Genomic DNA, 24857 nt, shown 5'->3' with positions numbered 1-24857 from the left:
CAAGCGGGCACGAGCCCCATTGTGTGCTCGGCGTTCGGCTGCCCCCCTCGCGACGTGAGGCTCAATCGGAAGCGCGAGGCCGAGCGCTGCTCGCCGGCCTGTGAGCGCAGAGGCGCTTTAAAAGACAGAGCCCGCGTCTAAACCGAGGTTGTGTGCTGCAGCCTCCGGCCGGGTGAGCGCTGGGAAAGGGAGGCGTTCGCTGCCTTTCCAAGCGCAGTGAATTGCGAGATTCGCGCGTGTGTGTGTGTGTGTGGCCCTGTCCGGCCGCCGTAGCGCCCCCTTTCCCTGCCGGACTACAGGTACCACAATGCAACCGGGCGGACATTTCACGGGGGGCTGGATATGAGGAGTCGAGGGGATCGAGCGTGAATGAAATGGCATTGCTGCGCTGGTACGTGCACTTGCGTGCCGGACGCCTTTGTTCGGGGGACTGCGACAGTGCCGTTTAGTGCGAGGGGCAGGGATATCGGGGCCTGGCTGAGTTGCTTGGCAGGACAAGTGCCTCAATAGTTTAATGGCGATATTAAGAGAAAAAAAAAAAACTCGGGAGGAAGAGAGCCCCACGCAGCAGGCGTGCGTGATAGGGCAGGAGGTTGAGAGGAGGAAAAAGAGTGTACCGGAGCAGCTGAAAAACTATTAGAATCGCCAAGCCGGGGACAGAAAGAAATATTGCAATGGGGGCGAAACAGTATTGTGAACCACTTTTTCCACTTCTAGGGCAGTAAAGGCTTGAGCGAGTGGCTTATGAGATAATAGGGGGTTTGTCACATGGTTCACACAGACTATAGCTGAAGATGTCACATTATCGATCTCCCGCAGGACTGGCTCGCTTTAGCATGATTGATCCCGAGGCGTAGAGGAGCCGGGGCAGTAAAGAACAGTTCCCCGGGGTCCGATCCACGAAACGGACCGAGGGACAGCCCGGGCAGTCTGGCGCCTGACGCTGGGAGAGATACGGAGTTTATAGATGGAGACAAATTAAGAGTATGACTGAGAGAACGAGGACACTTCAGGAGTCGAGCGTGGGATAAGAAAAATAAGGTCTCGTCTAACTTGCTGGAATTCTTCAAACAAGCTTCAAGGAGATTAGGTAAAACTAAACTTTAGTGACTAGAGCGTTTATATTTAATATTCGTGTTATGATATTCCTAACATGCACGTCTGCAGGAAGACTTAGACAGACTCCTGAATGGGGGCTGACCCTGTGGGGCAGTCGTCACAGCTCACCTGTGTGAGGAGACCAGCAGGCAGCTGCAGTGTGGCTCAGCAGGGGTCCGGCAGACATCTAGTCTGCTCCTCACCTGTAGATCTTTTACGAGCCCGGGAAAACCAGGCCTTAGCTGTAGCTCACAGACTGCCTTCACCGACAGGAGAAAAGATCAGTTCCTTTCATCGCACCCCAAGTAAAATGTTTAGATTTCGGATCATTCCGTGGGGGGGGATGGGGAGAGAGTTGGGAGAGAACCGCCCCCCCCCGTGCAGACAGACGGGGGGAGGGGCGGGGCTGTTGCTCAGTGGACTCTGAGCTGGGGGCAGATAGCGCGCTGTCCATTCCCATTAAAGAGTAATGGAGCTTCGGCTCCCAGCTATGGGGCGGCCTGGGGCGGGTTCGTGCTCCGGAGCCCGGACAGCAGGGTGGACGGGCTCACTTCCGTCCCCCGAGGGAGGTGCCGAACGCCCGGCTGTGTCACCGGGCCTGCAGCAGCAGCCACCTGCAGAAGACAGTTTGTTCTCACTGGACTGGCCCGGTCCAGCAAAGCATTACATCAGAGCTGGCCTGTCGATCATTAATCCCTCAGTCAATAAGAGCTGAGCCGCACAGAGCAGAGGGCAGATCACAGGAGACAGGCTGCTGGACTATATAGGACAGATCACAGGAGACGGGCTGCTAGACTGGACAGAGCAGATCACAGGAGACAGGCTGCTGGACAGAGCAGATCACAGGAGACGGGCTGCTGGACTGGACAGGACAGAGCAGATCACAGGAGACAGGCTGTTGGACTGGACAGAGCAGATCACAGGAGACTGTCTTCTGGACAGAGCAGAGAACAGAGCAGATCACAGGAGACAGGCTGCTGGACAGAGCAGATCACAGGAGACAGGCTGCTGGACTATATAGGACAGAGAAGATCACAGGAGACAGGCTGCTGGACTATATAGGACAGAGAAGTTCACAGGAGACAAGCTGCTGGACAGAGCAGATCACAGGAGACTGGCTGCTGGACTGGACAGGACAGAGCTGGACACTGTGGGCTTACGCTGTGCTGTGCGCTGGGGATCTCAGGTCTGTCTCCAGTTCCTTCACTTTCTCACTCGTGTGGCTGGCGTCCGTAGGGCCGCTGTGAGCGGGGATGATGGGAAGGATCTAGCTGGGAAAGACACCGTCGGGACCGGAGATCCCAGCGGGGGGGGTGGAGTGTAGGACAGGAAGGACTGTCCGAGGACTCGCGTGTGCTCTGGGCTGTGTCAGTGGACAGGCCGAGTGTGAGAGAGTGTGTGGAGGGGCTGGGGGCTGGGGGCTGGGGGCAGGTGACTCATTAAGCACCGTGCTTGAGCAAACCACGAGTACCTCCTGCTCCGGTGTGTAGACGTGCTTTGGGATCCTCTGGGACAGAAGGGGGGCGTAAACACAGTTAATAATAATAATAATAATTGCTTACGCTTATATAGCGCTTTTCTGGACACTCCACTCAAAGCGCTTTACAGGTAATGGGGATCCCCTCCAACACCCCTACCAGTGTGCAGCCCCACCTGGATGATGCGACGGCAGCCATAGTGCGCCAGACCGCTCCCCACACACCAGCTCTCAGTGGGGAGGAGAGCAGAGTGATGGAGCCAGTTCAGAGAGGGGGGTTATTAGGAGGCCATGATTGATAAATCCCCTACTCTTTTCGAGAATTGCCCTGGGATTGTTAATGACCACAGAGAGTCAGGACCTCTGTTTTTCGTCTCATCCGAAGGACGGCGCCCATTTACAGTATAGTGTCCCCGTCACTATACTGGGGCATTAGGCCCCCTGCTGGCCCCACTAACACCTCTTCCAGCAGCAACCTTAGTTTTTCCCAGGAGTCTCCCATCCAGGTACTGACCAGGCTCACACCCGCTGGGCTCCAGTGGGCGGCCAGCTGGGAGCTGCAGGGTGATATGGCTGCTGGCTATAACTGGTGAGAGTGACAGGTTAACTGTCCACTCCTGCACACGGCACGCAGGGCAGCCTCGCCCCTCACTTCCTGTTCCCCTCGCAGGGCGTGACGAGCCGGCTGCGGTCTGAGCAGCGCCCCATGGGCCCCGCCCCCGCCCTCGCCCCCGCCCTGTCGCTGTCGCTGTCCCTCGGCCCGGGCGCCCCGCGGGCCATGTCGCGGGCCATGTCGTGGGCGGCGCAGGCGCGGGAGATCTTCGGCGCGGCGGTGGGAGCCGTGCAGCCCGACGCCGTGGTGCGCCGCAGCCTGGAGCGGCGGGGAGAGCGCCTCCTGGTGGGGGGCCGGAGTTACACCCTGCGGGAGAACCTGCACCTGGTGGGCTTCGGCAAGGCGGTGCTGGGCATGGCGGCGGCCGCGGAGAGGATCGTGGGCGACCACCTGGTGCAGGGCGTGATCAGCGTGCCGCTCGGGATACAGGAAGCACTGAGGCGGGATGGGAAAGGGTAAGGGTCGACGTGAGCTCTCCGGACAGTCCCTGCTTGTTTGCGTTGTTCTCCCTGCTGAGTTGATGCCGATCCTCTCTCTTACACCTCGCCGGGAAGCTGTGCTCTTGGCGCAGTTTTGAGTCGGGCATTCCGGGTCCCGGCGGGGGAATGGGAGGTTCTACTCGTGGGGGTGTCCCGATCACCTCCGTGAGTCCCGGTGGGATCCGGTTCCGTTCTCCTGGTGTGGAGTCGGGCTTCTCGGTCCGCAGTGACCCCCCCATCCCGTCCCGTCCCGGAGCTGCTGGGGTGCAGCCGTGCTGGGTGGTGCTGGAGACGGCGCTGCGCCCCCAGTCGGTGGGCCCGGGGACGAGCTGCGGGGCGGCGGTGCGGAAGGGGGATCCCGCCATCCGCCACAGGGCTGGTCACGGGGGGGTCACCCGCCTGAACTGAAGCTGGGGGGGAAGGGGGTTGGGTTGGGAAATGGGGGTGTCCTTTAAAAAGAGAAAGCGGGCGCTGGGGGAGCCCCTGATGGCAGAAGGCTCTGGGGGGGGTGCTGGTGTTGTAAACCCTGGGGACCCCCTTGTCGCGGGGGTCTCTGATGAAACACTTGGGGCGCCCCGGTGGGGCGGCTCCAGGGTCATTCCCGGCGCTTCTCTCCGCACAGGGAGATGCTGCTGGGAGCTGGGAGCCGTATCCGGGCGCTGGAGGGAGCGCGCCACAACCTCCCGGACGCGGCGGCGCAGGAGGCGGCGCGGGCGATCAGGGCGCTGGCCGGCGGGCTGACGGACCGCGACCTGCTGCTGGTGCTGATCTCCGGTACCGGCCCCCGCGGCGGGCGCAGACGGGTCGGGGGGAGGGCGCTAAGGCTTTGACCGGACCGGCCGATTTGATGTCCGTTTTGTTTGGGTTTGTGTAAAGTCACGGGTTACGGGCCATGGGCCATGGGCCAGAGGTCACGGGTCACGGGTCACGGGTCACGGGTCACGGGTCACGGGTGCAGTCGGGAAGAGCTCAGGCAGAAGAAGAACCAGAAGGGTCACATGACCACGGTTAACGTCATGGTGCTCACGAGAGGGCGCTCCGCCGCGCTGGAGTCCGGGCCGCGTTTGCTGACTCTCTGCCCGCTGTCTGCCCGCAGGGGGCGGCTCAGCGCTCCTGCCCTCCCCCGTCCCCCCGGTCACGCTGGAGGAGAAGCAGGGCCTGACGCGGATGCTGGCGGCGCGTGGGGCGACGATCCAGGAGCTGAACACAGTGCGCAAGGCGCTGTCCCTGCTGAAGGGAGGAGGCCTGGCCCGCTGTGCACACCCGGCGCAGGTACCGTCTTGAGAGTGTGTGTGTGTGTGTGTGTGTGTGTGTGTGTGTGTGTGTGTGTGTGTGTTTTTAGGGATTGCCGTTTCTTTGTCCCATGCGAGTCTATGTACAGCAGTGCCATCTGGCCTGTTCGGTCCCTAGCAGCTGGTTGACCCCGGGATCATTTCTTGAAAGAAGCCAGGGGATCGGCTTTCGCACCATGGCTGGGGCAGCCTGTTCCACGCTCCCACCCCCCTTTGCGTAAAGAAAGGCCTGCTGTTCCTGGTTATGAAAGCACTTCCCCGTTGCTCCCACTTGTGTCGCCCGGCTTGTGGTACTGGCCCCAGGGTTTTATGGGTGATCCTCTCCCTTCTTCACCGGGGGGGGCGTCAGGGGACAGTTTAAGGGGTGGTCAACACTGAAGTGATCCGTCAGCTCCTGGGTTAACCGGCCGGCAAGAAGGGACAGTGTTCTGTAATGCCGGTTGGGCTTGGGCTTGGGCTGGGGGAACGGGCCGCGGGTCAGGGTGTCGGCGCCGCTCACCCTGCCTGGTCCCCCGCGCAGGTGGTCAGCCTGATCCTCTCCGATGTCATCGGCGACCCGCTCGACCTCATCGCCAGCGGCCCCACCGTGCCCGGCCCGGCCCGGCCCGAGGCGAGCCGGGCCATCCTGGAGCGCTACGGGCTGTGGGCCTCGCTGCCCCGCTCCGTGCGGGACGTCCTGGAGAGCCAGCAGCAGGAGGAGGAGGAGGAGGAGGAGGAGGGAGGCCCCGGGCGGGTGCACAACGTGCTGATTGGCTCCAACACGCTGGCGCTGGAGGCGGCGGCGCGGCGCGCGCAGGAGCTGGGGTTCCGGCCCGTGGTGGTCTCGCCGGGGGTCTGCGGCGACGTGCGCGCGGTGGCCCGGCTCTACGCCACGCTGGCCCGCTTCGCCCGCGAGGCCCGGGGCCCCGGGGGCCCCCCGCCGGGCTTGGCCGCCGCCGTGCTGGAGCTGGCCCCGCAGGTGGGGGTGGCGGCGGGGGACCTGCGGCGCGCCCTGCAGGCCGCGGAGGGGGGCGGCCCCGGCCTGTGCCTGCTGGCGGGCGGGGAGCCCACCGTGGAGCTGCGGGGCGGCGGCAGAGGCGGGCGCAACCAGGAGCTGGCGCTGCGCGTGGGGCTGGAGCTGGGGCATGGCGCCGCCTTCCTCAGCGGGGGCACGGACGGGCAGGACGGGCCCACGGACGCGGCGGGCGCCGTGGCGGACGCCCAGCTGGCCCGGGAGGCCCAGGCCCAGGGGCTCGACCCGGAGGGGTTCCTGCGCGACAACGACTCCTTCACCTTCTTCTCCCGCCTCTCGGGCGGGCGGCGGCTGCTCCGCACCGGCCTCACCGGCACCAACGTGATGGACGTCCACGTGCTGCTGCTCCCCGCCAGCTAGGGGGCGCGGCGCCTCCTGCAGGGCTGCGAGAGGGGGCGCAGAGCAGTGCAGCATGGGTAAAAAAAAAAAAGGGCCGAAGCCCCCAGTCTGGGTGTGTCCGCACGAGTCACGGCGCTGGATCACGTCTTTGTCAGAGAGACGCGCATCGTGCGGACGTGTTGTCTAATTCTCGGAACAATCACGTTTACAATGAAGTTACCAACACCTGCCTCGTAATGAATATCTGGCCTGTTAAATGTAAGAACCCCAATACAAATAATAAATTCATTTTTTGGACTTTATTATAGACTAGTCCATTCTACGCCTGTTTTCAATTTCATTAACTGAATGTGTGTTCTCCTCCATTTTGGGCACATTTACGGCTGCTGTGTGTAAAAAGGCACACGGCTACACCGCTGCCCGTTCTCTGAGGGCCTGAAGGATCACCACAGCCCTCCTGTGTGGTTATAATGGTTATAACTGATACAGCAAGTGGGACCCGTTTACAGAGTGTTCCTCTTGCACAGAAGGTTGAACGTTAAAAGAATGTGGGTATGCAGAATGAAAGGGCAGGGAACTCCCAACAACTTAAAGGCAATATTTAAATCATACACATTTATTCTCAATGAATTCATACAAGCAGCTCGGTAAACTACAGGCTCATTTCTTGTACGCCGAACTACAAAGTCCATAGGCACAGTAGTACCGCTTTACCATTTCAGGTTATGTGTGTTGCAGAGTTTTAAAAATGTTAATCTGTGTAAAAACACAGATGCAGGAACGCTTTGTTTGAGGTCTATACCACACGCCTGCAGGAGACAACTCCAGTCATGTAGAGATGAGGTGTGGACTCAGCACTCGATGGCTGAATCGCATGTCCTGGTGTTCATTAAATACCCTAATCCGGTGAACACCTGCACGTGTTTCTTGAGAAGTGCTCAGGAACACCTAAACTCTTACTCTCTAACAGTTGAACAGCCAATTATCACCACTTTCTTCCTCACCTGCTAAGAAAACTGAATGGCCACCAGGGGGCGCAAGTATTTATCCATATTACATCTCCTTAAGTCCACCCCACCTTTTCTAAACTCAAATACTGTGGAGTTTATTATAGGGACACAGAGTTCTTAACAGAAAAAGACAAAAAAAACCACAGTTTAAGCATCTCTGCCATCTGTATTTTATTACACCACAAAAGAGGTCAGGTGCACACAAAAAATGTTTAATGTCGACTACACGTCGAACACCAAATATCAAATGTGTTTGCAGTTAGCTGGACGTCTGCCCCAGATAGTGCCCCAGTTTTTATTCTTCTGGAAAAGCATCCAGATCACATCATGGCGATCAGGCAGGGAGGGTAGAGAGTGGAAAGCCAGCTCAGGCAGAAATATGACAAAGAAATAAGACACTGGGGGAGAGAATGGAGGTCTTGCAAGCCTGGTGGTGGTGCCCAACTTTCTTTGAAGCAGAACACACACAAGATTTGAGCCACGGACAAAAAAAAAGGCAAAGAAAAGAGAGTAACAGAGCAACAGAACCCAACCCCGAGACTGTTACTCCAGAGTTACTCCCGCGTATGATGGGGCTGGGCGTCCGGGTGTCAGAGGACACGGGCTCGTCACTGATGCAGAGGGGTGCGCATACATCACGCTGGAGCGCAGCCCGGCTATCCTCCTGTTTAACCCCGACCAGGTCACTGCTGCACAGAGAATAAAGCCTGAAACCCTGGACCCCCCACACAACAAGCACATGGCAGTCCGGACAGGCAGCAGGCCCGCTGCACGCTGGGAGAGAGGGGCGGCTGGCAGAGGACAAGGACCGCTGTCCTCCCGCACGTCTGATTGGTCGAAGGCGCCAGGTGCCGCGATCCTGTTGGCCAGAAGCAGGGCGTGGGCGGGGACCTGCTCACTCCCGGTGCGTCTTGAAAGCATCTCCGCTTGCCACCCCCTCCCTGCGGGACAGAGGACAGTGTCCGGTGACAAGGGCAACACTGGGAAGAGGACTGAGGGCTGCACGTTCCTATACTGCAGCCTGTACCCCTCCGATTCTCAGAATCTGCTCTCGCAACCCTGAGCAAAAATCATGCAAGTAGGTCAGTTCCTTAATAAGAAGAAAAATAATATTGCAATACTGAGTGCGGCTTCACAGCCGAAACGTTGTGTTTTCTCTCTCCTCTTTTCAGCATGGAATAAACCTATTACTTGTTCCTTTGCAGACCACGCATGCTGACCCAGCTCCCCACCTGTATAATTATTATTATTATTTCAAGTAGGGGGCTGCGTCAGCATGCACAGACTGCAAAGGAACAAGTAAAGGTTTACTCCATGAGGAAAAGAGAAGAAACGTTTCGGAGCTTTCTTCGGGTGTCACAGCCGAAACCTTGTTTCTCTTTTCTTTCCTTTGCAGCCTACGCATGCTGACGCAGCTACCTTCTTGTAATAATAATTGTATTATTATTATTATTTAAAGAACTGGCCTCCTTGTTCTTTACTATTATTACACTATAAGTGCATTCCAGTTACGGTCGGAAATATACAGGCAGCGCACACCCACCAGCCGCTGAGATGAGGAGCCACCTCCGGAGTCCCCCCATTCTGGCCTCCAGTCCCTGCAGACAGGGGAGAAACAGGACTGAGCGCTGGGGCACCAGCACCCTCACAATATCCCTCCACAAGCACGCTACGAAATCAAGGACAGCAGTACAGCTGGTTTGGAATTTTAAATGTGATTCTAGATTTAGATTTAAAACAAGACCTATCTCACCCTGCAACTCCCAGCTGACAGCCCACTGGAGCTCAGCAGGCGTGGGCCTGATCAGTACCTGCATGGGAGACTCCTGGGAAACACTAAGGTTCCTGCTGGAAGAGGTGTTAGTGGGGCCAGAATAGCGCCTTCCTTTAGATGAGACATAAAACCCAGGTCCTGAATCTGAGTGGTATTTGAAGATGCCAGGACATTTTTCAAAAACAGTAGGAATGTAACCCCTGTGTCCTGGGCAAATTTCCCCCTGGCCTTTACCAATCATGGCCTCCTTAATAACCCCCATCTCTGATAATAAATAACTCTGCTCTCCTCCCCACTGAGAGCTGGTGTGTGGGGAGCGGACTGGTGCATCATCCAGGTGGGGCTGCACACTGGTGGGGTGGAGGGGAGTATCCTCTGCTGCTACCTGTTAACACCTTGAGTTGTGGAATGAGTGCAGTGTACATATTTAAAATAGTGGCAGCTTTTCTGTCACAGCAGGAGCTAATGTGCAAGACCACACAGATGATAACAGCTGTTTCAGAATAAACTGGTCTCCAAGGGGTCGACGGCATTTTCTTCACCAGTGTGAATTCATTTCTTAGTCCAGGGCAGAGCTGCTTGTGCTGCAAACCTACCGCAAATCTTTGTGCATCGTTTTAATACAAGTGTTTTTCCAGCAGTCCCCCTAACACGTAAAGATGACATGTTATCTTTGATGTAATGTTTCGCAGATTACATCTGAGCAGCAATGAGTTTTAAGACGTCTGTGCAATTGAGCCATTCGGTATAACTTTTTGAGATCCCCCTTTTCGGATTATCTTGGGACAAACTGCAAAAAGCACTTTTTTCCCGGGTGTCTGGATAATCGCTGCGGACTGCGTGCACAGAATCTGCCACGGTAGCTGGATTCGGGTGCTGCTGGACTCGGAACATCTCGTCCGCTGTAAAGTAGTGTATAATTTACACTATATAATCTATGAATTGACTTCATCACTCTGGTCTCCTCCCCACTGAGAGCTGGTGTGTGGGGAGCGTTCTGGCGCACTATGGCTGCCGTCGCATCATCCAGGTGGGGCTGCACACTGGTGGGGGTGTTGGAGGGGATCCCCATTACCTGTAAAGCGCTTTGAGTGGAGTGTCCAGAAAAGCGCTATATAAGTGTAAGCAATTATTATTATTATTATTATTATTATAATAAATTTGGACGAGACGGACCCGTCTGCTGCCTTCGCCTAGCATTGCTCAGGGCAACAGCGTTACACTGCTCTAAGAACTACGTCTTTTAAAGACATCCGAGTCATTCACACAAGAACTATCAACACATGCACCATAACGTATGCTCGCTCGTAGAGTAGCGGTCAGCTAACTGTCACAAGGAAGAGACGGACAGTGACAATAATGCAGGGTCGCGTCCCTCCTGGTTATCACGTCCCACATTTCCGCGTCTGTCTGCCGATCGAGTGGGGGGGTAGAGGGGGGTCAGAGCAGCCCAGCAGCCCGCCAGCCCTCACGGGGAGACACTCACCCTGCCGGTAGTACATGTCGTTGACGGTGGGGCCGTAGACCTTCCAGGCGAAGTGGATGGCGACCAGGCTGAAGACGAACCAGCCGAGCAGGATCTTGAAAATCGCCACCCTCACGTCGTTGGCGAGCCAGTCGCTCACGAACTCCGACACGAAGGACATCAGACCGTCCAGGAGAAGCGACAAGAACTCGAAGTCCCACGGCTCTTCCATCACTGTTTTTTTCTTTCAGCAGAAGCCGGAGCCCTGCGCCACCGGGCCTCCCGACAGGCTGTGAGCCGCGACCAGGCCGCAGCGCCCCGCCTCCCCGGTTGCCGCAGCAACGCAGCAGCAGCAGCAGCCCCCTGCTCCGGGATCGCAGATTCGTCACACGCAGCCGCCGGAAATGTCTACGTCACGGCAAAATTCGAGTTTTTATTGTTCAAAAAAAAGTTGAATAAAGAAAACGAGTTGAAGTGGAAAGTGCGGCGCTATTTATTTATTTTTTTAACCAAATCTGCTGTTTTGGACTAGAAAAAGAGGTTCATGTATTTGCTTGAGGGCAAACGCTTAGTCTCCCCTATGCGGTCCAAAACCAGCAATTAATTTTGTTTGCATGGCGCCAGTTAAATTCGGTGTGACAAAGAATGACATACCGCCTGTTATTTAGCTTGCTGATATTTCTGCATTCATTTTTTCCGTTATTATTAACTTTAATTATTAGTCTACTACGTAACGTCAGTCTTCAAGAGCCGAGTCCAACTGGGTCTAGTCCGCACAACGGTTCAAATGAAGAAGACTCCAGGGGCCTGAAGGTAGCTGCTCCTGTCCAGTAACAGGCAGGACTGGGAAGGATTCACTGCCGTGCGTTCTCGGAACTGGACACGAGGGGGCGATGCATTACACGGTTTGGTCGTGTTTCTTGAACGAGTTTCATAAAGCCTTAAAATTACCACTTCATATAGTTTTTTTTTTTTTAAAAAAACACACAACACCCGCTGTTGGACTCCAGGCTCGAAACGGCAAAAAAAAAAAACAACAACAAAATATTAGGAACGCGTCAATAACCAAAATGATTGCGAGTTTCTCCGTAAAGAAGGTCACCCCGTTTCTGCACCAGCCCCAACACTGTCTCTCCACGACCCTCACGGGCTCATGAATCCGTGCGCGGCGACGCTCCCCGCCCCCCCCCCTCACGCACGGCCCTCCTCCACGGCGTGGCCGCGCAGGCGTTGCCCATGCGCGTCCCCGCTCCCTCCCCTCGCTCGTTTCCTCGGGCGAGAGTCGGGGGGGGGGGGCGCGCCTTCTCCCGCCCCGTGCGCGCACACGCGAGCCGGTTTATTGTACCACAGAGTCCGGGCGCAGACGGAGGGGGGTGTCGTAACCGAAGGAAAACTCCTAACGAAACTGCAGGTAAGATCACTCCAAACTCCGGGTCCCGTCGGTACGGGGAGCCCCCCCTCCACACCCCTAGTGTTTTGCTGCCGGGGGGGGGAGGGAAATGAGGTGTTTTGAAGTTTTAAACCTCGCCTTAAAAAAAAAAAAATATAAAAATCTCTCCGCGATTTTCTTCGTCTGGCGCGACCTCCGAGAGTCGCTTCCGCCCGGTTGGCGTTTCCGAATCGCCTGTCTGTGTTTGTGGGTTTTGTGTTCATTTCCCATCCCACAAACTTGGAAAAAAAACAAAACTTAGGAGCCCTATCAGCCTCCCCCCCGAGGCGTGCGCTTCCCCGGTCGAGAGAAGTGCCCTATTCTCGGCGCACGGAAAGTACCCCACCGACGTGTCGCCGTGGGTCTCCGCCGCCCCCGCCTCTCCGCTCCCCGTTATCAGTCTACATTTTCAGCGTTGCGGGTGAGGGGGTCTCGCCTGGCTGCGTGTAAGCGAGTTTTTTTGGGGGGGGACACCCCCTCTTTTTGTGTTTGTGGGGGGATTGGGGAGCGCCCTCTCGGCGCCTGTCTGCGGGCTGTGTGTTTTGATGTGGCGCCTGTGTTTACAGTCCAGCGGCCCCCCTCCGGACACCGGACACACCGTCCGGTACCTCTCTCGTACAGGGGGTGAAAGGGAGGAGGAGGAGGAGGAAGGGGGGGGGTAGGTTTACGAGGTTACCGCCTAACCAAACTTGAAATACCCGGAGGCGCAGGATTCCTGCAGACCGGAGCTCCGGGCGCCGCAGCGCGCAGCTCGCCTCGCGTTTCGTGTTTCGTGTTTTTATTTTCTTTCTTTTTTTAATATAAATTTGGTCTGGGTGGGGGGGGGGGGGGAGAGGCGTTGGGAATGCCAAAGTTTTGGTTGCGGCCACCCCCCCCTCCCCGTCCACACAGACACACAAATGCACACACGTAGCCGACCGGAGTTTCTGGCGAGTTTCCGGGCCGGGGGGGGTCGGTACGCGCGTGTTTCCGCGTTGCTTTACAAACACCCTCGGAAAACTCCCGAGACCCTGCGGGGGTGGGGAGCTCTGCCGGCTGCCGGTGCCCGAAGACAAAGGTGTCCTTTCTCGGCGGGCGAGCGAGAGAGAGGGACCCAACTGTTGCTGCGTGACGCCATCTTGCTTCGGGGCTCCCTGCGCGACCCAGCCCAAAGCAAACATAGTGAACACGACCTCCTTCGCTCGGAAACCGGGGTCTCTTTCGACACGGGGGCGTCCCCGCTGTTTTCGGCCTCCTTCTCCGCCGCCTGGGCCGAGTTCTGAAACGGAGAGGGGTGGAGTCGCCAGGCCGGGCTGGTTGTGGGGTACCCCCGTTGTCTGAGCTCCTGTTACCCCCCTGGTTGTAGAAGGGGACCCCCAACCCCAAAGGGCTTTGGATCCTCCTTACAGCTGCCGGTTCGGTAGCTCACCTCATGACTGACGTGACTCCGGCGCCCATGCTTGGCCTTGGTGAAATACTTGGCCTGAGCTCTTCTAGATGCGCCGTCATTGGACCAGCTGTGGAACGGAGCTCATCGGAGAACTCCAGTGAGGATGGGTTGACCCTCCTCCGCGTTTTAATTGGAGGGGTTTTAATTCTGCGGGTTTCCAGGGATCTTAGCGGGGTGCCGAGTCTCGGAGGTGGTCTGACCCTGCTGGACTGGTTTACGCAGACCGGTGTTGTGAAGGATGTGTGCTCTTTAAGGTACCAACTCCCCCCCTCCTCCCCAGAGCCATCGCAAAGGGCAGGAGCCATACGCCCCCCCCCCCCCCCCCCCCAGGCCTGTTCGGCTCAGTAGTTAGTAGTTAATTAATCCCGAGATCTCAGACGGCCCCTTTCTGAAAGAAGACAGGGTATCGCCTTCGCCAGCGTGCAGCCCCAGCTGCAGCCCGTGCTGTCGGAGCTCGGCGATGGCTGCTGCTGGTGGGGGTGGTGTTTGCGGATGTTGTCGTCGGTGCTTGTTTGGGAGGGGGGGGGGGGCGTTTTTGCGAGAGGATGAACAGTCTCCCTCTTTACCCCGAGTGTTGCCAACGCTTTCTGCTGCTGCCCGCGTCGCGTTTCTCTGGAGCACTCGTTCTCGTCTTGCTTTGCTGATTTGGGGGGGTTTAAAAAAATATATATTCTCCCTCAAGCTCTACAAGCTGAGCGGGGCGGAGATGCCCGCGTTTTTGTGGAATACACTGTCGTCTTGTCTTGCCGATGGACGCTCTCATTTTCCGAGAAGGCTGTTCACCCCATCTCGATTTTGCGCGTAGCGACTGGGCGATCTGTGGATAATATCCGTTAGAGAGCCGTTTCCTACTGCAAGGGGGGTCATTTGTGGTCCAGGAGGGCAGGTGTCTGCACATTTACTCTCGACAAGCTCGTTGTTTGTTTTAATTGCACCGGTTTCACAGCTTCAACCAGCTCCTCGCACCTAAAAGACCCCAGGGTGTCACACTCTCTCTCCTAGACTGGAATTGCCCGTCTGTGTCCATCAACATCGCGTCCCCAGTGAGTGAATGTGTTCCTATTATTATTTTTCATTACTCTGACATTTGTGTTTTACTCACAGGTGTTCTTCTTGATCCCCATCTTATAAAAGTGTTTTTAGGTTTGGGGAAGGCTGAGGCACCACTTAAAACACTGACTTTTATCGGCTGTTTTGAGCACGGAACAGATTTACCTGGACACAAAGAATAAACTAGACTTCACGTTACGCAGGCTTTGTAAAAAGACAGAAGAATTGTTGCGATGAATTCGCCAGGGTGGTCTCCTGCTGTCGGGCTGATGCAGCTGCTGAAAAGCAACTCTGTACCTTCTGGGTCTCGGTTTAAGAGGTGGTGCCAAAAGGCCTTGGCAAAGACGCATCAAATATTTATTGCAAGTCAACTGGGTGCTTAATGTTGAATTGACAGGCAACTCCAGTCGATCTCGGGGAATGTCAAATGAAACGTTTCTCAAATCTGTACCTAGTCTTTGTAAGTGTTTAAAGTAAGCTTAAACATCCCCCCCCCCCCTTCCCACTGGGCAATGTGGTCTCCTGAAAGGCTCCACTAGTGGAGGAGTCGTGCTGGGGAGTGGGCCAGGCTCCGCCATCCAGGTGTTGCGGGTTCAAGTCCGGGCTGTGCCCCCAGCTGTCAGTGGGATTCCCCCAAGCGGTTCCACAGTCGTCCCCGGCTCCCGGCAGGACCGTTACCCCCCCCGCGGCCTTCCCAAGCCTCCTGTGGGCTCGAGGCGGTGACGCTCGCAGACGAGTTGGGGGGCGTGTCGGGGGGGCGCCCCGGTCCTCCCAGTGCAGCCCCAGGGTGTGAACCAAGGCCTGCGGGCCTGTCCCAGCCTGGGCGGGTACGTTCAATAGCTGGGAATGATAAATGAACAGGCGAATCGGCTGCTGCTCACGGGCGGGGGCGCAATCTGGGTGGAGGAAACCTCTGCAGCCGGCTGAGCGGCTCGTTCACTACAGGGGCACCTCCCACCTGCTCCCTGGGGCACCTAGTGTCTAAACGCCAGGCGGGAGCTCTGTCCCCGAGGGAGGGCAGGCGACCTCGGACCCCTGCGGAATGTATTCCCCGCGTCGGGGGCGGGCGGCACAGGTGCCCGGCTGGCTTGTGCTCATTCCCTGGAGGTTTTCAGTAGCGCCTCTCGAAATCCAGAGCGTCCGCGGGGCTCCGATGCGGCCGTGAACCGCGGGAGAGGGGCTAAGGAACGCCGGCGGAGACCGAGCCTTTTCTCCCCACCGGAGAAATGCCGCCTTCGGCAGCCACAGCCTGGGGGGGGGGCGGGGGCGGCGGCGGCTTGTTGCCTTGCGCCGCTGTGGGTTGTGTGGAATCGCGGGAGGAGGACCTGTCGGCCTGGCGCCGGTGCCGAGCCGCGCCGAGGAACCCGCGTCGGCGTACAGGGGAAGGGGATCTAGGACGCCTTTTGGAGTGATGCCAGGCCCGGCCCTTCTGTCTGTGTCCTGCGGGATTCATCGGGGGTCTTTCCTGAGCGTCCGCCTGCTGCGAGAGCCCTGCCTTGTGGGCCTCGTGTCCAGACGTCCCTCCGTCTCCACCACCGTTGCCTCGGAGACTAGCCGCTTGTTCCCGGCGTGCCACGGTCCGAGAGAAGGCCGTTGCCGGCCGGGGTAGCGGTTCAGCGATCCGTGGTAGGAGTCAGGAGTCAAACTGATCCCGGGGATCAAGGGAGGGTTCTTCGCCGATGGGTCTGGTACCTGTCGTGCCTCAAATACTCGAATATCGGGGAACTCCTATCGGGTCCCCCTGTCGTCTTTGTTCAAGACTGAAAAAGGTTCGGTTCAACCCGCTGTCGGCGTGGGACAGTCCCTTCAGCTCCGAGGTGCATCTCGTTTCTCTTCCCTGGACGGATTGGAGTCCGATAACCACGTCTGTCTACGACTCTAAACGAGGCCTTGCTAACTACATGGTACAACTGTGATCTAATGGGCTTTGGTTGGAGTTCGTTCAGGCAGGGAGCTGCGTCGGCATGCGCAGGCACCAGAGGAACAAGTAACGGGTTTATTCCTGCTGAAAAGAGAAGAAAGGAAACAACGTTTCGGCTGTGCGGTCTTCTTCGGGTGTTGAATTCTACACTTTGGATTGTAGTGTATAATTTGCCTCGCTAATCCTGCTAATTTGGTGTGTTCTGGAGAATTGACTAATTCACTGGCTACACCAGAATCAGACCATTGATATGAATAAAGAAGAGCAGTGATCCAACTACAGGTCAGCGTCTTACTCCACTAATGACATCACCCCATGTAACACATTCACCCCTTGAGGTGTACCCTCTGTTTTCTAAAATGGCAGAGGCCTGGATTTAGAGAATTACTTTTATGGGGAATTTAATCGGAAGTCTTCTGAGAACCAGACTGCTGCATATCATATCCTCTTGTGTCCCGTTGTTGTTGTTACTTGTTCAGACTCTTAAATTGATCAGGCAAGATCGGTCGTAAATCCCTGTTGAGTATCTGATTTCCATATAGGTGGTTCTCCAGTTTTGCTCTAATGCTTGTTTCAGAGCCTCCTGTGTGACGGGAGTTAGGGCTTTGTGGTTGATGATCACTGGGTCGATCTTGTCGCCCGCCTTACGGACAGGCCCGCACTAGCGGTTCCCAGGCCCTGTCCCGAGGACTGATCCGGGCTGCCCGCGCTCTCCAGACAGGTGCGGGCGGCTTTGTGTGGTCAGCCCCATCCCCCCCCCCCCCGGGGGCCGCCCTTCCTGTGCGGGTGTGAGGTGTCAGGCTGTCAGCTGCCATGTTCCTCAAAGCCAGGACCGCCTTTCCCAGTCGTCGCGGTCATGTCGGCGTGTTGCTTGGCGTTGTGTCATTTCTGTCGGAGGCAGCTGCACCGCTGTGTAGCCCAGGCGCGGGTCGTGGGTGTGTTCACACAGGGCGCCTGGTTAGGCCAGGGCTCAGCCTGGGTCTCCCTTCTCTCTGGCATAGTCCAAGCCAATCTTCTTCGGACCTGAAGGATCTTCGGCTTTTCATCCTGGGGCCTTGCCGACCGATGACCGTCTTCTTGAAGCTGCTGCTGTCGAGCGCACAGGAAGCCCCCTGAACCGAGCTCTGTGAGGGCTCGCGCTGTCCGTGATCAGGACTGCGTCCGTCTCGGGATGACTTCCGCTTCTCCCGGATCACCGCATTCGACGTGTGGCTGTCGGGTCCCGGGACGCGGGTCTCAGTCCCTGGAACCCCAGCCTGGCCGCTAGGGAAGTTGAGATTTGAGATGTCCCGTCCGTGAAGGGGCTCAGCACTCTGGCCCGGTGACTTGAGCACGGCGAGCCGCACCCCGCTTCTGTCCCGGTGAAGAGAGGCGGCTCTGGGGGGTCCGTCTGCTCCTGGCTCTGCTGGACGTGGACCTTCTTCGGGCATCACGACCCTCTGAAGGAGCCTGTTTGTCCACTTTCCTCTGCCTGCAGGAGACCTGAATTCACAAACACGCGTTTCTTATTCCAGTGAAGCTCTCTTGTTGTTGTTGTTGTTGTTGTTGTTGTTGTTGTTGTTGTTGCTGGGTCTTTCATTCACGCTTGGGCGTCGCCCTGTGTGGAAGGGGGTCCGCTACCCTGGCCCATCCGCCGCGGGCCGAACCAAATCAAATCAAAAATCAAATCAAAGTTTATTTATCAAGTGCACGACAATACGGCGTGCAGCAGTAGTTGCTGGCAATGAAATGCCTTTTTCTGCGAGCTCACAAAAATCACAAAAACACAAAAATCACAAAATTGAGGCTACATTTAACCCGAGGTGGCACCAGCGCCCCCCGGAGCAGCCCGAGCGAGCTGGCACCGCGGGCGGAGGTCCAGAGCCGCCCGGGCCGGGACCGGTGGATGCTGTCGCTCCCGAGAGCCTGCGAAGGAATTCGCGCGGGATCCGAAGAAGTCTTCCCTGCGTGACGCGGTGCTTCCTGACGGGAAAACTGGAATCTCCCAGGCTGCTCCAGGATGTTCCTTATTTTGTTCACTCCGTTTGTCTGCGAGGGGGGATTCCTGCAGGGTCTGTAGAGGTCCAGGGTCATGGCAGGGCAAGACCGCTCAGCCTCCTCGGCAGGGTTTGTGTTGGAGGCCAGTTGAGCTGAAAGAGACCGAAGGGCTTGGCGGCACCTCCGCAGGGGGAACCCCCTTGATTCTGGAGGTGTTGTTGATGTGGGAGTTGGGGGTGTCAGTCGGACCCCCCAGGGCTCTATGGGTGGCGCGCCCTGTGAGGAGTCCGTCAGCGCAGCCGCGAGGCGACAGCAGCGAAGTGGTGGGGGGTCTGATCTCACCCAGCATGTTTCTGGGGGAGGGGGCATCTCTGCTGGGGGGGGGAGTTGCTCTGCTCTGGCTGGGAAGGACCGGAGGATTGCTGGGAGAGCCGGCATGTTGTGACACCAAACCTTGCCCCGTTTTCCAAACTTTTTCCAACATAGGTTAGGGGGGAAAAAAATCAAACTCTGTAGGGAAAGTTATCCTACAGTGAGAACTTTGTAAGAGCCGTCTTGTAAGTTACACTGGTGTTTGGATTAGAGGCTCTCTGGGATGGACGTCGGCTTTTGTTCTGCCGACTTCTGCAGTTAGTTTTTTTTTTAGGACGTAGCGTGTCACAGTCATTTGGCTGATGTATGACTTGTCTGGCAGGGCAGGTCAGGTGTGATCTGAGTGAAGCCCCATCCGGTATTTGAACCCGCGACCCTCCAGTGACAAGTGGCTCCACATGTCTTTATCACAGCTGGTAAAGCAGAAAGTATATTGATGCACAGCTGAGTTTGTGGGTACATTTTCATCCAGCACAGTTCTGCACGTACAGGAAACTGTAGGGTAGGGGCGTCTAATCCTGGTCCTGTCGGGTGGGCGTGTTCACAGGTTTCCAGTCTCAGTTGTTGGGTTTTTAACCTCAGTTAAATTGGTCTAATTAGACCAGTTTAACGGCATCTTGCTTTAAAGAAACCTGGAAAGTCTGCGGAGAGTTTGATGTATCGTGTTGTTAAAGCTCAGATAAGGTGGTCCGCGTTTCTCGCCAGGTATTGGCGGTTTGTTGTCCGGTAACGGCCTGGCCTCCCTGTTGGGGCTGGTGGGAGCGCTGGGTGTTCCGCTCTGGGGCGGGCAGGCGGGCGGGCCTGACACCAGCCAGCCGCGCAGACAGGAAGTGCGAGAAGCGCCGCGGGCGAGGACTCATCGCGTGTGGCAACATCCTGTTTCCAGCAGCTAGAGAGAAGTGCGTGTAGACACAGGGGGCAGGATGCGTTTCTCGATGGCTCGCTCGGGCGCTCAGGCAGAGGCTTGCACGGAGCATCAGAACATCGTTTGTGGGTCCCCTGCTCCAGTGGTTCCTGGGGATCGCCGTCGTGGCTTGATTTCATTCGGGCTGACCTCTTAAGTCATGGGTGCTAATTGGTGCCTCTTAACTGATCTGCCTGTCCGTTTACCTGTGTAGCCTAGTCCATGGTTTTAGAAGGCGTGTGGACTCACCTCAGCTTGCTTCTTAAGAATGTGCTTGAGCAGCTCGTGATGGAAGGACCCAGGTGTTTCGGACACGCCCACAGAGAGAGGGGATTGTTCTGGTCTGAGGGGCGGCGGCGCCTCTGAAACCTCGGGGAACCAGCGGCCAGTCCCCTTGAGCTCTTGGGACTGTGACGGCGGTTTTAAAAATGCGCCTCAAAAAGGCCCAGCTAAAATCCGCTGGCCCGGCTGTGAACACAACTAGGTGATACGGGGGGGGGGGTCCCTCAAGACCCCACACTGGGAGCCTGTGCTGCATGCAACGCTCCCCAGAGGTTCAGACGCCCCAGAGCGAAGCTGCAGGGCTGTGCTGCTGCGCCCCCTTCAGTCCAGTCGCACGGCAGCCCCCCCCCTTTCCCGTCGCCATCGCCTCAGCTACAACCTGTAGCGGTTTCTGCTGAGTGACTGCTGAGTGATGACCGTTTCTGATGATCGGCTGAATGACTGAGGGGGGGTCTGGGTGCGGCACAGAGTGGGCTGTCTCCTGCTGCGGGCAGTGACCCCGCTCCTGGACAGCAGCACAGGTGTGACTGGGACAGGGGTGCGGGGCGGCAGAAAGGCGCTCTGACCCAAGATTAAGTCGCTTGTGCCCCCCCTGCGCGCAGGCATGGCGGCGATCCGGAAGAAGCTGGTGATTGTGGGGGATGGCGCGTGCGGGAAGACCTGCCTCCTGATCGTCTTCAGCAAGGACCAGTTCCCCGAGGTGTACGTCCCCACCGTCTTCGAGAACTACGTGGCGGACATCGAGGTGGACGGCAAGCAGGTGCGTGAGTCCTGTCCTCGGAGGGCGGTTGGGGGGGGGGGGTGGTTCTGGAGCTGATTTCACAGGGAGTTTTAAGCGGAGCCCGAAGCAGCCGGATTCGGGACCGCAGAGCATGCGAGCAGGGGCGTCGGGGTGGATTGCAGGCAGTCCGGGAACGTTCCCGAAGTGCCCCCGGGATCTCCGCGCCATCGACCGCTCTCGGGAGTCCTCCTAGAGTTCGTTTTGCCTCCCTCCGCTGCTGTAAGATCGGCCTTTTGGGGTGAGATGTCGTTCTCTTCACTGCAGCCCCTCTGACCTGCTGTCCTTTCCCAAGGGGAGTGCTGACGTGAGGCTGCCGTAGGTGTACATCACCTAGCTCGTTTGATTTGGGGTTTTTTTTTCCGCTGCCCGAAACCTTTAGCGCCGGCTCGCCTGCCCTGTGACTCATGGAATGCCCAGATGGAAACTTGCCTCGCATTCCTGTCCTGTGACTTGCGCGTTCAGCGAGACCGTCTCGAAGGAATGCTGTCTGGAAATGCTTCAGATGCCTCCGTCTGGGAGCCACAGTAGGAGTGGCGCACCTGAGCAGTGAATGCTGCCCCGCCGGGCCCATGACGGAGGTTTTCTCAGTCCTGCTGCGTGCGAGATGCAGAGCAGGGTTTTCTGTCAACAGCTGTGAGCTGTAAACGGAACGGCCCGATCTCTTTAGACTGATTCACTAGTGCCCTGATTGTGTCATTAATAGAATTAGTTGTGGAAGGTATAGAAATGATGTTGTGGCACCTTCCTTCTTTGTAATTTGTATCCAGCGTTAAACGCTTTAAAGATGGAAATTTATATTGTCATGTTTTTTTATGTGTTAAGCGCTGGACTTAACTATGAATTGCATTTACCTGCTTTTGAGAACTGAGATTTGGGTGAATCTTTCACGTTTAACATCGGCACCTCTGGTGAAGGTCGCAGCTGAGGTCTCGCCCACACGATGAAGAGCTCCTTTCTCGTTCGCTGGGCGGGGAAACGGAGCGGTTTTTATTTTTGCATTTAGAGAAGAATGGAGGTGTTCTGTTCTAGTTAGCGTTAAACAAAACAAAAAAGTAAAGCTGCTACAGAAACGAGAAAACTTGTGTTGTTATGGTTCTTAAACTAGGACCCCCACCGGTATCTGTCTGCATCTTGCGGTGTCAGATCTGTAAAGAACCACCTAGAGCCAGAGTCCCAGATTTGATCCCAGCTGAAAGTTCAGACCCCCCAAGAGCCCCCGATATACACTGGCCCAGTCCGGTTCGGGTACTGGTACACTGGAACACAGAAGCGCTCCTGTCTTGCTTTCTCACATCCTCTCCCTATCGGAGCGTGAGCAGGCCTCCGTCTCCCGGCTCCCTTTTTCTCAGACTTGGTCTGCGGGTTTTTTTTTGTTTTTTTACATCGCGTATTCCCGGCCTGTTTGCCGGAGACGCGGTTCCGAAAGCGCTGAAAGGGATAAACCGGGGGGTCTGTGTGCAGGTGGAGCTGGCTCTCTGGGACACGGCGGGACAGGAGGATTACGACCGGCTCCGGCCCCTCTCCTACCCCGACACCGACGTCATCCTCATGTGCTTCTCCATCGACAGCCCGGACAGCTTAGGTGAGTGTGGCCGCGATGCAGGGCCCCCCCCCAGAGCTTCCGGAGGTCACGGGGGCTTGGGAGAGACCGGAGCGTCAGGCTGGGTGGGCACTGGGGTATGAGCAGGTGGGCCGCAGTCCGTTAAGAGCTGAGGTTGTGTTCCCAGTCCCTGACGCTGCAATTGGGGTCTCTCCCGGTCTGGAGAGGTTAACTGGGGGAGCTGGTGGGACAGGGGGGGTTAACGAGGCACTGAAAGAGACGGCCGACGGGCTGCTGGCATCCTTAATGTACTGAACGAGTCCCCCCCCCCCCCATGCTCCCTGCAGAGAACATCCCGGAAAAGTGGACCCCCGAGGTCAAGCACTTCTGCCCCAACGTTCCCATCATCCTCGTGGGCAACAAGAAGGACCTGCGCAACGACGAGCACACGCGCCGCGAGCTGGCCAAGATGAAGCAGGTACGCCACGCGGGCTCCGGTCGGGGGCCGCCGTCGCCCGCGGCGATCCGGCGAGTCCCCCCCCGGCTGACCCCCCCCTCGCTCTTCCTCTTCCTCTGCCTCCGCAGGAGCCGGTGAAGCCGGAGGAGGGCCGGGACATGGCCAACCGCATCGGCGCCTTCGGTTACATGGAGTGCTCGGCCAAGACCAAGGACGGCGTGCGGGAGGTCTTCGAGATGGCCACGCGGGCAGCGCTGCAGGCCCGGCGCGGGAAGAAAACCTCTAAATGCCTTCTTTTGTAAACTCCCATACCCCCCACACCCCCCCACCCCCCTCCCTCTTTTTAAAGACGACGCTTAACGCGAGGCGCCCCAGGAGCGCGGCGTCTGTCCTCGCGGGGAGACGGGGGGGCGTCCGGGCTGCTCCCAGAGGCGCCCGCTGCGCTCGGCCCTGTCCCCCGTGCCCTCTGACTGGACTCGAACCACATCCCGCATCGTGTCTGTTGTTCCCAGTGCCGTCGTGTCCCGCGTGCCCCGCCCGACTTATGTCCATTTCCATCGTTGCCCCTTTTTTTTTTTTTTACCCTTTTACTTTTAAGGAGAAAACAAGGAAACGTCTTTACCAGTATTTAAGTAAGAAAACTTTTTTTTTTTCCGGTCTTGTTTTTTCCCCACAAAGCCGCGCCGTCGCCCTTTCTGAGCTCTGGCGACGATTGCCGAGACGCCGCGGTTCAGAAGGGCGCCCTCACACGTCTCCTCCTTCAGGTCTCCTGTCCTTTCCGTTACGCCTGTCACTTTTTTTTTTGTAAAAAGAAAATGGATTTCCTAATGGCTTAACTTGTAGTCTCTCTGTATGTATAAACAAATTTTTAAGAAAAAAGTGGGGAAAAAGACATACATAACAAAAATAAAGGGGTTTAAGTGATGCTAAAAAAAAAAAACCATGCTCCCGTGCTGTACGCGAGCTTATACACAGGGACTTAACTGGAATCTGGATTTGTATGACCTGGGCTTGGTAACTTTCTGAAATAAATAACTTTATATAACAAGTGTATCCAATTTTACCTGCTGACGGTGCTGCCGACAGGGCAGAAGGCAGGCAGCCTGTCTTCAGTGGTGCTGCTGCCCCAGGAGGCCGGGCTGGGGTCCTGTACTCCCCCCTGCCCCCGGGGGGATGGGAGTTTTGAAGGGCTGATTACGCACCCCATGGCTGGAGTGCTCACCCCCCCGTTTCAGCTGGGGACGGGACACCCACACGCTGGCCATGTGACCTAGCGGGCTGGAGTGGGAAGGAAAGAGCAGGTCGTGGATTTTCCGCCACTGTGTGCTTCCCGGAGCCGAACCGCCGGCTCGTCCCGCCACCCCCCAGGACAGGTCCGCAGTACCCGCCCCCGAAGGCCCAAGCCCCACAGGCTCCCCTGCACGCTCGATTCGAACCCGGGACCTTGTTGCTGAGAGGCAGCGGTGAGGCCCGGGAGGTCGCGAACGTGGCGTCAGCAGGCGGTATACAGTGGCCCCCCCCACTTCAGCCTGTCGATCTGAACCTGTACGGCTCCTGGCGTGATCGTGCATCGGCAGCCCTCCGAGAGGAGAGCCGTCACGTGCTTCTGGAGCAGCTGCTCCTCCTCCCTGCAGCCCACAGGGCCTCCTGGGGCCAGATCAAGCTGTCCCCGTCTTCAGCTCCCAGAGCCTGAGCGGACGAGGACGTGCTGGAGCTCAGTCCGGTTGTACAGCTCCTGGTCCTGCACCTCCCCTCCCTTATCCTGTAGTTCATCGTTGTCCGTGTTCTCTTAGGCTTCACGGGGGCTGTTTTTCTCTTTACGAAATAATTTCCCCCCACGCTCGTTCGGAAGAGGTGCTTATGTGGACATGTTGGTTACATCTTCCGGACAAGGTAGAGGTTAAAAAGGCACACACACAGTTGGGATACATATTCATAAAACTGTCGCATTTCATTAAAGAGGCATTGGTATAGCTTACAAGTAAGCTCTCATCTGGAATGTTGTGTGCAATATTGGTCACCGTGTTATAGAAAATAAATTGTTGTTCTGGAATCGGCCCAGAGGAGAACCAACCACATACAATCACAGTAAGAGAATGAAGAGAACTGGGTCACTTTCAGGACTGTCTCACACTGACAGGCTGGAGGAACTTAGT

The 24857-nt window shown here is 57.1% G+C and overlaps 3 protein-coding genes and 1 long non-coding RNA gene across 8 annotated transcripts; 2 read left to right on the top strand and 2 right to left on the bottom strand.

Moving 5' to 3' along the window:
• Positions 1 to 73: 73 nt before the first annotated feature.
• On the top strand, positions 74 to 6632 carry glyctk (glycerate kinase). 5 transcript variants are annotated; one of them, XM_088637134.1, is made up of 5 exons: positions 74 to 391; positions 820 to 1090; positions 3246 to 3643; positions 4764 to 4939; positions 5480 to 6632. In XM_088637134.1, the coding sequence occupies exons 3-5, from the start codon at positions 3282 to 3284 to the stop codon at positions 6616 to 6618; spliced, it is 1677 nt and encodes a 558-aa protein (XP_088493260.1). In that variant the 5' UTR covers positions 74 to 391; positions 820 to 1090; positions 3246 to 3281; the 3' UTR covers positions 6619 to 6632. The 5 variants fall into 5 exon arrangements, with proteins under 5 accessions (XP_088493260.1, XP_088493258.1, XP_088493261.1 ...); XM_088637135.1 differs by lacking the exons at positions 74 to 391; positions 820 to 1090 and adding exons at positions 1108 to 1951; positions 2072 to 2284; XM_088637131.1 differs by lacking the exons at positions 74 to 391; positions 820 to 1090 and adding exons at positions 1108 to 2102; positions 2144 to 2284.
• An 834-nt stretch (positions 6633 to 7466) lies between these two features.
• Positions 7467 to 11696, bottom strand: tcta (T cell leukemia translocation altered). The gene is made up of 3 exons (XM_088637163.1): positions 10581 to 11696; positions 8864 to 8918; positions 7467 to 8261 (listed from the first exon to the last, which is right to left on the bottom strand). Exons 1-3 carry the CDS (start codon positions 10789 to 10791, stop codon positions 8216 to 8218), a joined length of 312 nt encoding a protein of 103 aa, XP_088493289.1. The 5' UTR covers positions 10792 to 11696; the 3' UTR covers positions 7467 to 8215.
• Positions 11697 to 11807: 111 nt separating this feature from the next.
• On the top strand, positions 11808 to 23749 carry rhoab (ras homolog gene family, member Ab). The gene is made up of 5 exons (XM_088637160.1): positions 11808 to 11970; positions 20526 to 20683; positions 22166 to 22286; positions 22592 to 22722; positions 22830 to 23749. The coding sequence occupies exons 2-5, from the start codon at positions 20528 to 20530 to the stop codon at positions 23001 to 23003; spliced, it is 582 nt and encodes a 193-aa protein (XP_088493286.1). The 5' UTR covers positions 11808 to 11970; positions 20526 to 20527; the 3' UTR covers positions 23004 to 23749.
• Positions 12764 to 21664, bottom strand: LOC148662226 (uncharacterized). The gene is made up of 2 exons (XR_015939691.1): positions 21556 to 21664; positions 12764 to 16472 (listed from the first exon to the last, which is right to left on the bottom strand). It is a non-coding gene; the product is annotated as an uncharacterized LOC148662226 (long non-coding RNA).
• Positions 23750 to 24857: the final 1108 nt, after the last annotated feature.

Source organism: Lepisosteus platostomus, chromosome 6 (assembly GCF_059453375.1).
Source record: "Lepisosteus platostomus isolate fLepPlt1 chromosome 6, fLepPlt1.hap1, whole genome shotgun sequence".
In the NCBI taxonomy this organism is placed as follows: Eukaryota; Metazoa; Chordata; class Actinopteri; order Semionotiformes; family Lepisosteidae; genus Lepisosteus; species Lepisosteus platostomus.
This window is presented reverse-complemented; position numbering and strand designations above follow the sequence as displayed.